General features: G+C 46.6%; 1 protein-coding gene across 1 annotated transcript; it reads right to left on the bottom strand.

Moving 5' to 3' along the window:
* Window positions 1-1,553: 1,553 nt before the first annotated feature.
* On the bottom strand, window positions 1,554-15,430 carry TCEA2 (transcription elongation factor A (SII), 2). Its single transcript, XM_009084649.1, has 10 exons — window positions 15,377-15,430; window positions 14,317-14,379; window positions 13,550-13,655; window positions 12,394-12,484; window positions 7,143-7,276; window positions 5,666-5,722; window positions 4,872-5,026; window positions 4,386-4,532; window positions 2,424-2,495; window positions 1,554-1,853 (listed from the first exon to the last, which is right to left on the bottom strand). The coding sequence occupies exons 2-10, from the start codon at window positions 14,368-14,370 to the stop codon at window positions 1,845-1,847; spliced, it is 825 nt and encodes a 274-aa protein (XP_009082897.1). The 5' UTR covers window positions 14,371-14,379; window positions 15,377-15,430; the 3' UTR covers window positions 1,554-1,844.
* Between the last annotated feature and the right edge of the window lie 174 nt (window positions 15,431-15,604).

Below are 15,604 nucleotides of genomic sequence, written 5' to 3'. Positions count from 1 at the left end.
AGACTTGGCTGCACCCTGTAAAGTGAAAGCCCTGAGCAAAGGATGCTGGTGGGATCATTGCCTCCAGAGCAGCACAGCCCTCAAAGGGGCTGTGAGCACGTTTTCCGCTGCTTTCATGTGGCTGCTTACTCCTCTCCAAACATCTCCGAGGTCTCTGTTCAATGTCTGCTGTCTGGCATGCTGGGAAGCCAGTGGAAATACTTGTTTTTCACTTTATGCTGTAAGAGATGTGACTACATAGAGTCGCTGAATGGTTTGCATTGGAAAGGACTTTAAAGATCATCTAGTTTTACCCCCCTGCCATGGACAAAGAACCATCCTGCTCCTGCAGGACCTTCACCCTGCTTGTCAGCAGAAAAGCTGCAGTGCACAGGACTGCTGGGGTCCCCTGAACACTGCATCACTCCAATTAAAGGCCACAAAAAGGAGAGAAGAGAGATTTTAAGTCTCTGGCTCAAAGCTGCTGTGAGCTCAGATGGAATTTCCGCACCAGGTTCTAGCTACCTGCCAGGAGCCTGATCCCACAGGTCCCCTTCACAGGGTCACATCTGCAGATGTGACACCTGGAGCTTGCTCTGCTACTAGCTCCTTTCCTTATCTCACCCCTTCCAAGCACCAGCTCCAAGTTCACTTCAAACCTCATCCATTTCTTGACCCTAGTGCTAACAGTTTCCATGGATCCCTCTAATCCTTACCTCCTCCAGGACCAAGCCTCTGGAAAATTTCCTGCATTTGCAGCACTTTCCTTCCTTCCAAACCTCTCTAAGAAGCCTTTCTGAAAATCCAGGCTACCTTTCAGCTGTCAAACTAAGAGCAGAGCACAGACAAGCAGGAAAGTGCCTGGGACCCCCTTTAAACACTCCCACTGGCCCATGATCCCCTCCACCTCCTTTACTGATGGCTTCTCCCTGCATCAAGATTAACTGTTCCCAGGATCCCAGCATGATGGCTATGGGAGCAGGAAGCTTTGGGAATCAGCCTTCTGAGTGGCAGCAGGAACAGCAACAGGCTGCTGCCAGACCCTCCCTGGGACTGCCCTGGTCTTCCCTGCTCCCAGCCAGGGGCTGAGGGAGCTCCTGGCCACAAGTCTCCTTTCACTGAGGGATGGATTCCCAGGAAATGCTTCCCCCCTGCCCTGCTCACCCAAATCAGCACCTTGGGGTGTTTTTTTGTGGCTGCTGTCACCCTGCTCTCAGTCTGTCACAACCTGGGCAGCACATTCTCATCTTTGCAGCAGCCAATGCTGTTTCATTTAAAGGCCCATGATGCCAAGGAATCACTGCAGATAGAAATCAGCATGTGAGCTGTGCCCCAAAAGCTGTGCTATATCAACTGTACTGCCCACTTGGCTTCCCCAGGGCTTGGCCCAGTGGTTTAGATTCCATGAGCTGACAGGAATAAGCCTTCATGCACTGAGGGTGTGTATCTGTAAGTCACATCTCACTTTCTGGTGCTCCAGAGACTAGTCAGTCCTCATCCACCTGGACACAAAGTGTTTGTCAAGCTCCCGTGAAGTTCCGCACCACAAAAGCAAAGTGCTGCACAGACAGTTGAAATAAAAGTCAGAAACTGACAAAAATGTTTAATATTAGTTTTGGAGAAAAAGTGACCATACTCGGCTTAGATGAGAAAGTAACGACTGGGTGTGTTTAGTGAGCTCTCCTGCCAACCTGTCAGCCCAGGGCTGTGGCTCTCTGCGAGGCCCCAGGCCTCCCTGCTGCTGCTCTCTCAGCGTGTGACAATGCAAACTCACTGGGACACAAAACACAATTGCCGTGGGAGCTGGCGCGTGGAGGCTGCGCTCGGATCTGCGTTTGGCTGCCGCTCTCGGGCCATGGCACATGTCAGCAGAACTGCAAGAGAAGGGAGTTTAAACCCCGATTAGAAACTTCACTGCCAAGGGGAGCTGTGGGTCATGCTGCCTAGAAGGTAAGGATCCAGGTGACGGGCTTGTTTTGGAAGCTGGACAGGGCTGGGGGGTTCTCAGAAGCAGGAGCCAAAGGGAGCTCCCGTTGGAATCTCTTGGCACTTGGTGGTGGCATCGTTTCTGTTCGCCACTGACCAGGAGATGTCTGCTCACCCCTGAGCTCTGTGTGCAGCGTAAAACAGCGGTTTTGAAATCCCAAATGTCATCATCACCATCTCTCAGAAGGCAGAAGCAGCAAGGAAAGCACTGTGAAGCTGCTCATGGCAGAAGGGATGTGATGAAGGAGCAGGTAATGTGGAAGTAAGACTTGACCCCAGCTGGTCTGCAGAGATGGGATGAACCCAGGTGCTCTTGCCTCTGTGCTGGGAGGAAAGATCACTCGCTAGAGCCAGTGAGAGTTTGACAAGCACCTCCAAGCAGCAGTCAAACGTCTGCAGCATTGCAGGTGCAGCCACCCTAACACCCCTCAGTGCCAGTAATAGCCTTGGTGTGCTACCTTCCAGCGATTCCCACACTCGTTGCACACGACGAAGGTGGTCATGGGCTCATCGGAGCTGCGCGTCTGCACCTGGGGAGGACAGGAGGGAAGTGAGAGCTGAGCATCACACATCGTCCCCATGAGGAGACACAGGAGCTCCTTGTCCCTCTGGCCTCCAGGGATTCATGCTAGGATCATGAAATCAATGAGAGACTGAGGCTTGGGAGGGCAAAAGGAGCTTTCCTGTAAAATTAGTCTGGTTGTTGTGTTACACACAGATACACACCCATACATACACCATGACCCCTCTCCAGCCTGACACTACCTGAGTGATGTGTTTTTGGGCAGCAGATTTCCCTCCTTACCCCTCTGCTGCCCATTCCTTGCAGGTAACTCCAGAAGTGGACATACCACAGCCAATCCCTCCCCAAACTGCCCCCTAGGAAGGGACATGGCCAGCAGTGACATGACAAAACCCTCAGCCCCAAGCATGTGCTCCACAGTGGTACATAAAAAAAGCACTCAAGCCCATTTACAGACCAGTCATACATCCTGGCCTCATAGGAACACGCTCTGGGTTACCAGGTTCTGCACATTTCCAGTCTGGTTTGTGTTTGAGCCATTAAGGAACTCCAATATTTAACCCAGATGTGACTGCTGCTTCTGACTGGCTCTTGCCAGAAACACATACTTTACTAAAAATCAGATTTTCATGGCATTTAAATACCACAAGACAGATCTGCACTGAAAACACTGGCACTCCCTGCACAAGTCAGGCAGCAGAACTGTGCCGAGGGGTAATTATGGTGATCTACATGTGTAATTACCCAATATGCCAGAGTCACAGTGTTTGCATAATGCAAATTAAGCATTTTTGCAAGCATGCTGGATAGCTAAATTCTGTCATTCTCCCCTGACGTCACTGCCTGACTTCCAACATGCTCATAAATGCCAGTTTCATCTGCTTGGGACTTAGAGCTCATCACCCACTAGTGATTTCACTGGAAAACTGATAGAAATACAGAAAACCTCCTGATATTTCTGTTCAGAGACACTGTTGTCTCCTGCCGATTCCAGGCAGTCAGACTCCAGTCCACTATAGGTGGAGACAGTCCAGTGTGCTGGGACAGCCCGAGCGTGCTTCCAGCTGACTTACTGGGAGCACTGGCAGAGCAAGGCCTGAGGGATGCAAGGCTGCTGCTGAGCCAAAGGAAACTCCCTGGTCAGCTGCCTGGCTCTCCTCTGTGTATGTCAAGTCCAAGCATACAAAGGAGTTTCACTCAGCACTTGCACACACAGTTTGTGCACACCCACTCAGTAGCAATCTCGTGGCTGCTGGTGCATTTTTGGGTATCTGCACATTCTAAACCACTGACTCACAGCAAAGGCACATTTATCCCCAGATGCCTGGCATAAACATGGGAACTAAAGAGCACTGGTAATGCACAAGGCTTCCAGCAGCTGGTCATGAAGAAGAAAAATTCTGTGCCTGCTCACATCACTGTTTCATTTATTCCTTTTGTTTCACCTGTTTCATGCTGTTTGATTTTAAATAAGTTGGGATTTGTCCAGCTGCAGGTCATCTACATTCTTAATTGCACTTTTAATACCATCAACATGTCTGCCTTGGTTTCTGCAGCCTCTCCTCTACACTACCCACTCCTTTCTTGTCTGAATCTCCACATTCCCAGCACCTGCTTTCAATGTAGAGCCCTGCTATACTTTTGAAAGCTGCCTTAGTGCTGCACAACTCCTGCTCTTGTACAAATGAGCCAAAAAGAGTTAGACAAGCTCCAAAGGAACATGTGCAAAAGTACATTTTAGAGAGCCTCAAGTATAAAAAGAGGTGCTGTCCACCAGTGGCAAAATTTGTGCCATGCTGCAGGGCCTGTCACAAAGCAGCACGAGCTCATAACTGTGATGGATCATGTCCTGTGCAGAGGTCAGTGGTGTGGAGGCTGTATGAGCAGGAAGACTAACCTGGGTGTAGGTGCAGTTCTTCTTCTTGCATTTCCCACAGGTGAAGAGGTCAGTCTGTGTCCCTCCTGTCTTGGCCATCTGATGCTCCCGGATTGCTTCTTTTGTCATGGCTTTCCTGATCTCTTTCAACTCATTACTGGCCATTTCCTTTAAAAATAAAAAAAAAAAAGGCAACACCATCACATCTGTCCAGTTCTACCACCACACCCACTGCAGTGGAAACAGCCAGCAGGACAGGGTGGCCTGACAGATGGGCATTAAGGCAGAAAGCTTTCCAATCCTGATTTCTGCTCCATGATCCCCCGTGATGATCTGAAGGATCAACAGACTGCTCTCCACACTGCAAACCCCATTGCTAGGGATGCACTCTGGCAGCAGCTACAGAGCAATCTGCATCCCTGGCAGCAGCCCAACCCTTTGCCTCAAGCTAAACCTCGGGACACATCCCCTGTGAGAAGCAAACCCTTCTCCCTCAGGCTTCCTCACCTCTGAGGTCATCACCGCGATCTGCTCGGGGGTAATGGCCCCACACAGCACATTCTTTTTCAGCTCAGGATTTTTGGAGTCCTTCAGGTTCGAGATTCGGCTCCTCACTCGGTTTTTGTATTTCATGTCAGTGTTCTTGACATCTTGGTATATGCGTACAGGGCAGTCAAGGAGTATGCAGTCAACCCAGGGGCCTCAAGCACTTCCCAGCTGCCCATGATGACCAGGGAGTGTTCCCCACTGCCAGGACATGGATGAGGATGCTGGGACCCAACAGCAGTGTGTGCTCTGAGAGATCAATGCTGGATTTGAGAGCAGGTTTATATAATCCCAGAATCCAGGGGCTTTCAGTTCAGGCTTTTTCCCTGTGCTGGAAATACTCAGTTATGCTCAGGTTCTTCAGCCTGCTCCTACCCTCAGCAAGGCAGCTATAAACCCCTCCACTGAGAGAGCTCAGCTGCACCTCCTACCCTGCAGTTCCCAAACAAAGCAAACTCCTGGCTTATCTCACATCAACATGCAACAGCACATAGACAGGAAGGACAAACTGGGGATTACAGTCCATTACAGTATGAACTGGAAGGCAATAAATGTGTCCATCACATCTGCCCTGAGCTCCCAACACCATGCTGGTAGCTCCTTAGTGACTCAGGACTTGGCCAAGCAGAGCTGGAACCAGACCCAGAACCCTGACAAGTTGCAGCAGATCGTTTATGCAAAGACAGACTGTCCCATTTTTCCTCTGAGCCTGGAAGCATGCAGGCCCTCAAGGAAGCACTGTACAGTAAGGATATACTCTTCAATCTGGGCTGCTATGTGCTCACAGTCAGCGCCGATGGCGATGTAGTCATCTGTAAGACAGGAGAAACAGAAGGTCAGTGACTTCCAACCAGGCCAGGGCTCCCCAGGCTCAGTATTTTGGATATACAAATCTGGACAGTTTGCTATTTTGATTTACATGCTCTTCCCATCAAACAGCATCTTGGCCTTTGCTCTAGCTGCTCTCTGACCCTTTGGAAAACGGCAGTAATGAAAATAGATGAATCCAGCCAGTCTGTGCCCTGTACCTCCCTAGGATATGGACAGCACAAGACAAAGCTAACAATAACTTTGGCCCCTGAACTTACAGTTTCCCAATAACTCCTGGTATAATTGAAATCAAACATATATAGGCAGGAATTGAGTCTTATCAGATACTGGTGTCAATAAGAAGTAGCTCTACTCAGACCAACAATCTGGCAGGGTCTCGAAGTATGCAGCACTGGGATCAAAGCTTCATTTCTCATCTCACCTCAGGACTGTCTGCTCCTTCCCTCCTGTCCCACACACCAGTTGAACAGCGTCATATAGAATATGCAGCTGCCATGAGTTTGGACACAAGGCACAGTAACCAATGCCACAAAGCTGGGAAGATGGGGAAGGGCTGATCTTAGGGAAAGGCTCAAGAGGATTCTTTCCCACATTTCATATGGAAAGTGTTTTTTCTAAGAGCTACACAAACCATTTAATGCAGCATATACACACATGCACAGGAAGGATAGAAATAAAGACTTCATGAACTTCTCCATCTGCCATCTACATTCCTTGGCTCCAAATTAATAAGACTCTGTCGTGTTTAGACCCTATTTTTTTCAAGGTATCTGCAACGAGGTGTTCAGCTTGATGTGTCTAAAATCTGACTTTCTGAGATGCTAAGCACCTGGAGTTGGCCCTCATCTGAGATGGCACAGTCTGAGTGCAATAAAGACCTAGTCCACCCCAGTCCCAGGGGATGACAGTATTCACAGGGCTCCTGTCTGCAAAGGCAGCAGAGGCTGAGAGCAGATGGTGAGTGCCACAAACACCACTACCAACAAAGTCCATCAGTTACAGCTTCACTTTGTGCCCCAAGGGTGACAGAGATGACAGCTTTGTTTTACAGCAACCAGACAAGACTTAGAAAGAGAAGCAAATCCCTGCACACCTGAAGACTGAACTTCTGGCCAGAATATCCCCATGCTGCAGATGTAACAGCCATTGCTGACACACTGTCGTGCCTCCAGCTCTAGCCAAGTCCATGTGCAAGTGTCTGAAAATGCTGCAATGCCAACCAGTTCATCAAAGTGGTGACTAGTGGCTAGACTGAGCTGCTAGCAATAATCCTTTGACGAGGCTGCCACAGAACAGCACATCTAAGCTGAGCTGGCACTGACCTACCCACAGAAGTGTCTGTCAGAATGCTCCAGGAGTTGTGAAGCACTTTAGGCAATGCAGGGCTCCCCCAGCACATACCATCAGCCTGTAGAGCTGTTGTCAGCATCTCTCTGCATTTGTTGCGGACAGCGTCGCAGGTGACGGGCGCTGGGGGAAAGGTGGTGATTTTGGGAGTGGTTGGAGTCTTCGGAGGCTCCTGCCTTTTGTTGGAGCTAGAAGAGAAACTTCACCTGTCAGAATGTCTCAGTTTGGATCACTGAGAGCAGAGAAAGGAGCAGCAGGTATGCAGCTAAGCATCCTGTTAGTCATACTACAAAACCAGTCAGAGGAACACGGTGCAAACTTGTCCCAAATCAGCACAGAGCCCAACACAACAGCCAACACCACTGGCCCAGGCACGAGCTCCTCTTTGCTGGCTGCAAACAGAGGTTTAATCCACAAAGCACTGCCAACCAACTTCTGTTATTCAACACATATCAGCTGCTGAATCACTGAGCATGAAGTGAAAATATTACTGCTGGATACCACCAGAAACTCAAATCCACTTAGGAAATCCAAGACCATCAGCACACTCTCAGTCTGGTAGCAGATGGATGGTACTTCATTTCTCTCTGACTCTGCAGAACACCAGGTCAATATCTGCTCTCAGCATAAAGGGAGCAGAAGGCACCACTAAGGCCCATTTCATCCTTTACCACCAAAATGTCAGCAGCAGGAAAGAAAACTGCTGAACAAAAATGCACTCCAGCCCTCTGCAGAAACAAGGCATGCTGCCTTCTGGGCCAGAAATCAGAGAAACCAACACCAACCCCTCCAGAAGAAGGAGCTGCTGTGCTAAGGAAAAGAAAGAAAAGAAAGAAAATGGCTCCTTCAGCTTCACTGTTTAAAAAAAAAACCCAACAACAAAGAAGAACACATAAAAGGATCTTCCTTTTTCCTGTAATCTAAGCAAGACTCTTTGATTACTCATCTCACAGAAGAGCACCCCTACACAGCCACACACAGCTCACACAGGTGTCAGGCTAGCACAGGGCTAAGAAGTACTGCTTTGCTCTCAAAAATAACTTCATTTCCACCTGCAAGCAATCATGGGCACAGGCAAGGGAATGCAAACACCTGCCTGGTGTGGCTGACTCAGTCAGGTCACCTTCCAGGGGGCAGGCTGAGTCACAGCTGCAGGGTCTGCATGCAGAGAAGGAACTCAGCTGGGTGCGCACCCATAAAGCCTAACCTCTGCCTATGCAAATATTGCTGGTATAACATCAGCCCTGCTAATATTGCTGGTAAAAGATTTGGACTATTATGATTCACAGATGATTTTCCAGAGCTTTGTTCTCCCCCTTAAATCTAGACAGGAGAACAACATTATTTTTTTTCAGCAAAGATTGATCTGGTTTTGGTGATTGGGCCATAAAATGTGCTGTATTTATGGCCAATGCCTGATAACATTAAGGCACTAAGAGACAAAGGGGGAAAAAAGAGAAACCTTGATATTTCACCCATGCCATGCTGGCAATATCTCCTTGAATATCCAAGTGGCTTGACAATTTTTGTTAAGCTTGGTCACTACTGCCAGTTCTTTGCCATCAAAAATAAATCTGTTATGAGCAAGCACTTCCACTACACTGTCCTGGAAGGGATTACTCAGCCCACAGCAAAACAGTGCTAAGCTGGAAACCTTCCTAATCTGCTGCTGCACAAACTGAGCCAGACAACTTCAGGGACTTATCCTGAGCTCCTGCTGCTAAGGTCATTTCCAGTCTGGCTCAAATCCCATAGATCATCATTAAGGCTACTGGATTTCCACGGTTCAGAACCTCACCAGGCTCTTTTCAGAAGTATCCACCAGTGAGCCTTCAGCAAACTGCTCAGGACAAAACGAAGCAGAAGATTAATTTCTTGCTCAGATGAGGGAGACTGCACTCTATGAGGGAGATTATATTGTGAGTTTACTGTGTTTCTCTTTGACCAGTAGCTGAATAAACCACTTTTCACCAGCTAGTTTTACTGGTCAGCACTGCAGGAGCCTATTAAAGAACAGATTTGTGTCCAAACAGCTCAAAACATTCAATACGATTTACACTGCACATGTTACAAAAAGAAGACACAACTTAGTCTGCAAATAATCAATTAGATGATGATTTTCTCTCATCTGGGATGTACATATTGCCATCAGGTATTTCTGTGCTTAAGAAGCTACACACATATCACAGGCAGCACACATGGGAGTGTACACCAGGGCATACACAGCTCAGGAATAACCCATCTAAAAATCACAGCTGCTCATGTTGCATAAAATAGTTTGGGAAAATGAGACTTCCCAGAGGACAAAGGCAAAAGGCCTAGAAAAATTACCTACAATAAAAGGACTGAAGGAATTGGAGTGGTTCATGGCAGTGAAAACTTAAAGGAGACAAGTCCTGAAATTCCTTACAAAGGAAGATGGTAGGAAAAAATCCTCCATCCTTGCTGAAGACAAAAGCATGTAGAAATCTTCTTAGCAAAAGAGGTTTTGATTGAGAGCAAGTTTCAGACTGTAAAGGTGAGTTACAAACTGGAAATACTGCCAAGGGCAGCTATGGAAATGCCTTGCCCTGAGGTTTTTTAGGGTTGTCAAAGCAGAGGTTAGACAAAAGCCTGTCAGGGAGAGGGGAGAGCTTGGGCAGAGGTTGTGCTGTGCTGCGAAGGGGCAGCAGGAGAAGCTTCCCTGAGAGCTCTTCCAGATTTAAATGTCTCATTTTGCAACAATGACACTAAGGTCTCCCAGAGCAAAACACTGTGTGAACTCACAACACTCATCTTCACCACACTGAGTCCTTGAAGTCAGGTCTCCAAACTAGTATTTGTATAGGTAACACTTGATTTTCAGGAATGTTCTATCTGCAAATGCTATGGGCTTAAACATTTAGATGTTTCTTCCCTGAAGGTAGAAGAAAGCTAGGCAAGATGCATGGTATTCCCACTTGTGTTAGTTGATGAGTAAAGACACGTTCGCCTACATACACACACACACGTCATACGTGCCCTGAGATGAGAGCTGATCTCTCACAAATTAGATGTAACACACTTCTCAGCCATTCCAAAGACAGAGAATTATTTATTAAGATTTAGAAGCTAGTTTATAAATAGAATAGCGGGGAAACAGAGCTCAAACACACCTAAGAAGACTTATTTCAGGAAATCCTTGTGGTTCGCACTGTTCCTGTTAAACAGGAGAAAGAGCTTGTAAATCTATCCAAGCAACAAGTTTATACACGAAAAAAAGGCTATGCTGGAACAAAATGGTGGCAAAGCAGCAGCCAGGGACTGCAAGCAAAACTCAGGGCTTCACTAGAGGAAAATCCCACAGAGAAGCTGAATTCAGGCCACAGATCCAAAACCTCCTAATAAAGGCAGTTTAGAGAATCCTGGAAAAGAAAAAGCTCATGCTGCCAGAGACAGAAACATTAGACACAGCCCGTGAAAATGTACTACACTAAAGGTCTGAAATTCTACAGCACAACAGAATATGCTTTGGATTAGAGTAATGCAGCATCTAACTTCACAGGTGCCAGCTCCACGCTGGCTGGCTCAGAGCCTTCAGGTCTTGCAGTGTTAGCTCCAGTCACTACAGAGGGATTTCTACATCTGTGCTCCAGAAAGCAAGATGAGTTTCAGGCCAAGAGCTATTCAAGTATTTCTCCCTGACAGAAGAGGAAAGCCTAGCCAAAATCTATCAGACTAAGTGGCTGAAATATCTGAATACAAGCTGATCTCTTTGGTGTCTTGATAGCAGCCTCATTTGAACCAGCTCTCACACACTGAGCAACTAGTCAGACTCCATCACAGCCTGTGTTTCAAAGAACAAGAACTCTTTGCTGCTAATAAATTACTGATTTTTTTTTTTGAAAGGCAGATTTGTATCCTGTTCTGCAGGACTGGAGAATAAGCACTCCTGCCTCTGGAAAGAGAGCCTGGCTCAACAGACTGACACCAGGAGGTGGCCCCTGCTCCTGGTCCATGCTATCTTAATCCCTTGTCTTCTGTTCTTTATTCACAGCCAAGGGAATGCTCTGCCATTCAGAAGATAAAGGACGAATACATGTGAAAAGCAGCAAGGATTAAAAAAATCCAAGCCAAACCCTGCAATATCTGCAGCACATCAAGGCACAGGGACCACCAGCAGCACAAGCCAGAAAGCTCCACTCCACACACCCAACGCTAACTGACAAAACAAGGAGGCAGTGGAGTTTGCCTCTGTGCCTGCAGCCAAGATCCTATTCCGAGTAAAATCACACACAGATACACACAGATCTGGACAGCCCTATCTCCATTCTGGCTGTGAAGTCTCCCCAGTGCTTCATTACAATAGTTAGCAACTCCTTTTTCCCATTTTATGGAAGCAAGATAACCAAAGATGCCAGTCAATAACGTCATGGAGCTCAGCATCAGCAGCCTCCTCCAGCAGCAGCTCTGCTCACCCCAAAGTGCCAAGCCTTGAGAGGGCTGAGCAAAAAGGAAAACAGTGACAAGAGTGACCAATAAAGACAGGCGGCAAACATGGAAGAGCCTGCAAACCAGCAGGACTATAGCCCGAATGCTCCAAATCTCCTGTCAAACTTGGGAAATTGGCTAAATCACTTAAGAGCCAAATCTATGAAGCACACACCCTCCTGGGATCTCAGGCTGAGAGAACTCTCTTGCCTCTGGAATAAGGCTTTAAATCCCATTTTCCTCTGCCCTTTGATCACTGTCTTCACTCAACAACTCCAGTCACAGGCCATGAAACAGGCTGCAGCATTCAAGGCATGGCAAGGAGCAAGCATGCAGCAGACCTGCCAGCTCAGGGGACATCAGCCCAGAGGGAAAAGAGGACTTCTGCTGGGACTTATCAAGGACGAAGAAATAGAAATGTAACTATAGTGATGTATCAATCAATCCCATCCATCACTTGAGACCACAAAAGCCAAAAATAATCTTCATTCTAAGGAGTTCAAAGTTAGAAATAAGCAAAAATACATAAAAATGCAACAAAAAAAGAGCAATATTTTACTAATAGAAAAACAACATATAACCAAGAGTAAAAAAAAATCATAAAATAAGGTATGAATAAAACTTAAAAACTCACTAACTCACTGTATTTTGTAGATGTATATTTCTGCATCACAGTTTATTAATAACATCACACAGATCAACCCTGAAGGAGAAATACTTCCCGTGATCCCTGACCAGGAATTTCACTACACAAAAATCCCAACACAAGACACTTTAAAAAAAAAATTAAAGAAAGGTGCCTTAAAAAATTTCCAATTCTGTAACAGTGTCACCTTTGGTTAAAGGGAAGCATTACCTTTGGTCTCTTGAGTTACCAGTCTCCTTGGAGGAAGATGTTGGCAAGGACAAGCTTTTCTTTTTCTCCTCACTTTTTTCTTCAGAAGCATCTGTATTCAGAAAAGGAGTTTAGAACAGGTCTTTATGCCACAGCCCTGCATAGACTCATCAATCTCTTCACACTACCCAGTGTTGGCCTAAGGCAAGTTATTATACTCCAAAAAGAATCAGGAGAAAGAATGCCTTTATGGCCTTCACTGCTTCCCAACAGACCTCTTCCTTGCCTCTAAGTAGGAACTAATTGGAACAAAAGCTTTCCTCACCAAACTAGAGAGCAATCACCTTCCCTGCCTGGGAGATAAGCCTCCTCACAAGACATGCCTCATCACAAAAGTTTCTTTCAGAGACACCCTGGCTGCTGAGCAGGGATTAGATCAAGTTCTCCAAGCACCACTAAAAGCAGCATTTCCAGCCAACACCACCTGAAGGGCCAGTACAGGCTGGTCCTTCTGGGAGTACAGCTGATTCCCAAGTGCTGCTGAAAGCCAACCCTGGTGAGGACTTTCATGGCACTGTAGAAGGAGTCTGACCCAGAGGTAAACTGAGCCTAGCCAATACACACATAACCTCATGTGGAGGTGACAGTCATGTGGAGGACAGGAAAACAGTGCTTCTAACACTCATCCAACCTAGCAAGAAACTGTGAAAACCTCCTCAGCCGGAAAAAGTCCATAGGAATTTATCTCCAAGGTGGCAAATTAAGGTCCTTCTCCAACTCACCACCCAAAAATGCATTCCAGCACTTCCCTTTCCAAGCTGCTGCATGAGGCTGACAGTGCAGGCTGTTTTAATGCCACACAGCACACTAATGGAGTCACAGGGTTCAGACCACAGATATTGTTTCTACATACAAAGTTGCTAATTATTATATGGACAGGTACACCTTAATAGTCCTGAAGCTTTCAATGCTTTTCCAAGGATGAGCTGGCTAAACAGGAGCTAAATCTAGGGGGATTCACGGTAGGACACAAAACTTAGAGGGTGCAATTGTAAAGGCTGTTTTACTAGACTATTCTATTCAGATCAACAGATAAGCTCTCCTGAGAAACCCAATCTCCCACTGAAGCCAGTTCCTTCACAAGCTGAATCTGACAGGAACATGCTGATTTTCTTACCTAGGAGTTTCTTCCAAGATTTGATGAGGGATTTGGCAAGTGATATCACTTCTTCATCTGTGCTCTGCTTCCTCAGTGCATTCACTGACATCCCAATGCGTGTGGACTGCAAGTGAACACTCAGATGAATGACTCCAGAACAGATTCAATATTTGCTACTAATTGAAATCTGAAACAACCATGACAAGGTCAAAGTGATGACCAAGATATGAGTGTCCAAGCACTTGCAGAATGATTCTATGATCCTTACAACTTTGGAAGAGCAAGATGACACTCTCCAGCTTACTCAAACCGATCAGCTGAGACATCCAATCACCCACAAATCCCTTCCCTACAGACCTGTAAGTGATATTCAAGCTCAGAGTGAAAAACTCCAAGATGCACATCCTAAGCTCTGAATTGTAATTCTGTTCACACCTCCCCAGTGTCCTGAATATCACCATTACAATGACTTAAATAACTTCTCCCAGGACTGCCCTTTGTGTCTGCTACTTCAATCTGGTCTTTCCTCTTTCTGCAGCCTAAAAACAGATTTGAGCAGTTACCCACATTTGCCTTATCACCTGTGCACAAGTTTCAGGCAGCACATGATGACCCAGAGCTATTTAACTGCCAGTCCAAAACTCAACTGCAGCACTATTTTCTTGGATTTAATGTTTATTTTGATGCTTTGAGTGAGGCAAGAAGTGTGAGGAAATATGTTTATTTAGACTATATTTTGAACTCATCCATATGCAGATTTCAGCTTTTAACCCTGTGTGACTCACCTGCAGCAAATCCAAAGTCATAGGCATACTTTTCAGTTCTTTCAGTAAATCCATTGCACCTTCCTGGAGAAGGAAAGAGAAATGGAATGAGTGTCCCAGCTTTTAGTAAAGAAATGTGACAGCTTGGGAATAGAACCAGCAAGGTGAATTCAAAGGGGAAAACACCAACAAGCCTTTCCTAAAACATGAGCAAGCTTACAGCTAGGATTGCTGTTCTGGACACAAAGTAGAGCCTACAAGCTGAAGGCACCTAATAATTGCAATGGGCAAAACAGAAGAGCACTGGAGCACTACAGGTCTTTGCTGGTGCATGGTGCAATTGCTGCATTAGCTTATTATCCTTACCTGCCAAGCTTGACATTTCTAACACCAGAAAAACACACTCTGAATCACAACTGTCACCCACCTAAAGCTCAGAATCACTGTCCAGAGCCAGAGCTAAAAGTATCCTCTTTATACAGCATGAAACTCCAAGTAGCTATTTGCTAGTTTTCACATTACTACTCCACTCCACTTAGGACAAGAGCTGATACCCAGAGCAAGGCCATCAAGCTGTGACTCTGAAGAGCTGATCACTCAAAACACATTTTGTGAAGTTTCCTTACATCAGCTCTGCATCCCAGAACCCAGATCCAGAAAAAAAAAATGTGGCCAGGAATCTGCAGATACCCAAAGTTGGTAGTCACTCAGAAAACTGGAAGTCACTAGTCTCCCTCCAGCAGATCCCAGCCTGGTGTATGCCTGTCTCCATTCATTTCCTCCCAACCCCCTTCCCTCAAACAAGGCTTCCAGTGTTCACATTTACAACACCAACCACTCCAAGCCCATTGGCAGCACAAGGCCTACACAGTCCACGACTGTAGGGAGGCAAAGCTGCCTGCACTGACAGCCTTGTCCTCAGATCCCATCCTCCCTATGCAGAAGGGTCCTTTCGACTCATCCCAGGAAGCAATCCTGCTGCAATCCACCCTAGGGAACAGATGCCAAAATCAAAGCAGAGTCAAAGCTTTCAGCGTGCACACAAGCAACTCACACCAGCATAAAACACACATTACCATACTCAGAACGACCAACTTCCCCCTCAGGCAGTTTCACACCTGTCCGATCCTCCAACCGACTCCACTGCATCCAGCCCTGAACACACAAAACGACCTGGTGATTCCTGTCTCCGTTATCAGAAATGGAGCCACTTGGCACAGGGACAGCAAAGGAGGATCCATGCAAAAACTAGAGCAACAAACAGGGGCTCCAGGTAAGTGTCCTGCAGGAAGAGTTCTGGGATTAGCTG

Source organism: Acanthisitta chloris, unplaced genomic scaffold (genome assembly GCF_000695815.1).
Source record: "Acanthisitta chloris isolate BGI_N310 unplaced genomic scaffold, ASM69581v1 scaffold43301, whole genome shotgun sequence".
NCBI lineage: Eukaryota > Metazoa > Chordata > Aves > Passeriformes > Acanthisittidae > Acanthisitta > Acanthisitta chloris.
This window is presented reverse-complemented; position numbering and strand designations above follow the sequence as displayed.

Coding starts and splice junctions, on each gene's coding strand:
- TCEA2 (XM_009084649.1), bottom strand. CDS start 14,370: ATGGATTTACTGAAAGAACTGAAAAGTATGCCTATGACTTTGGATTTG. Junction 12,485..13,549: donor ATCTTGGAAGAAACTCCTAG/GTAAGAAAATCA, acceptor TTCTGAATACAG/ATGCTTCTGAAGAAAAAAGT. Junction 7,277..12,393: donor GGTAACTCAAGAGACCAAAG/GTAATGCTTCCC, acceptor TTTCTCTTCTAG/CTCCAACAAAAGGCAGGAGC.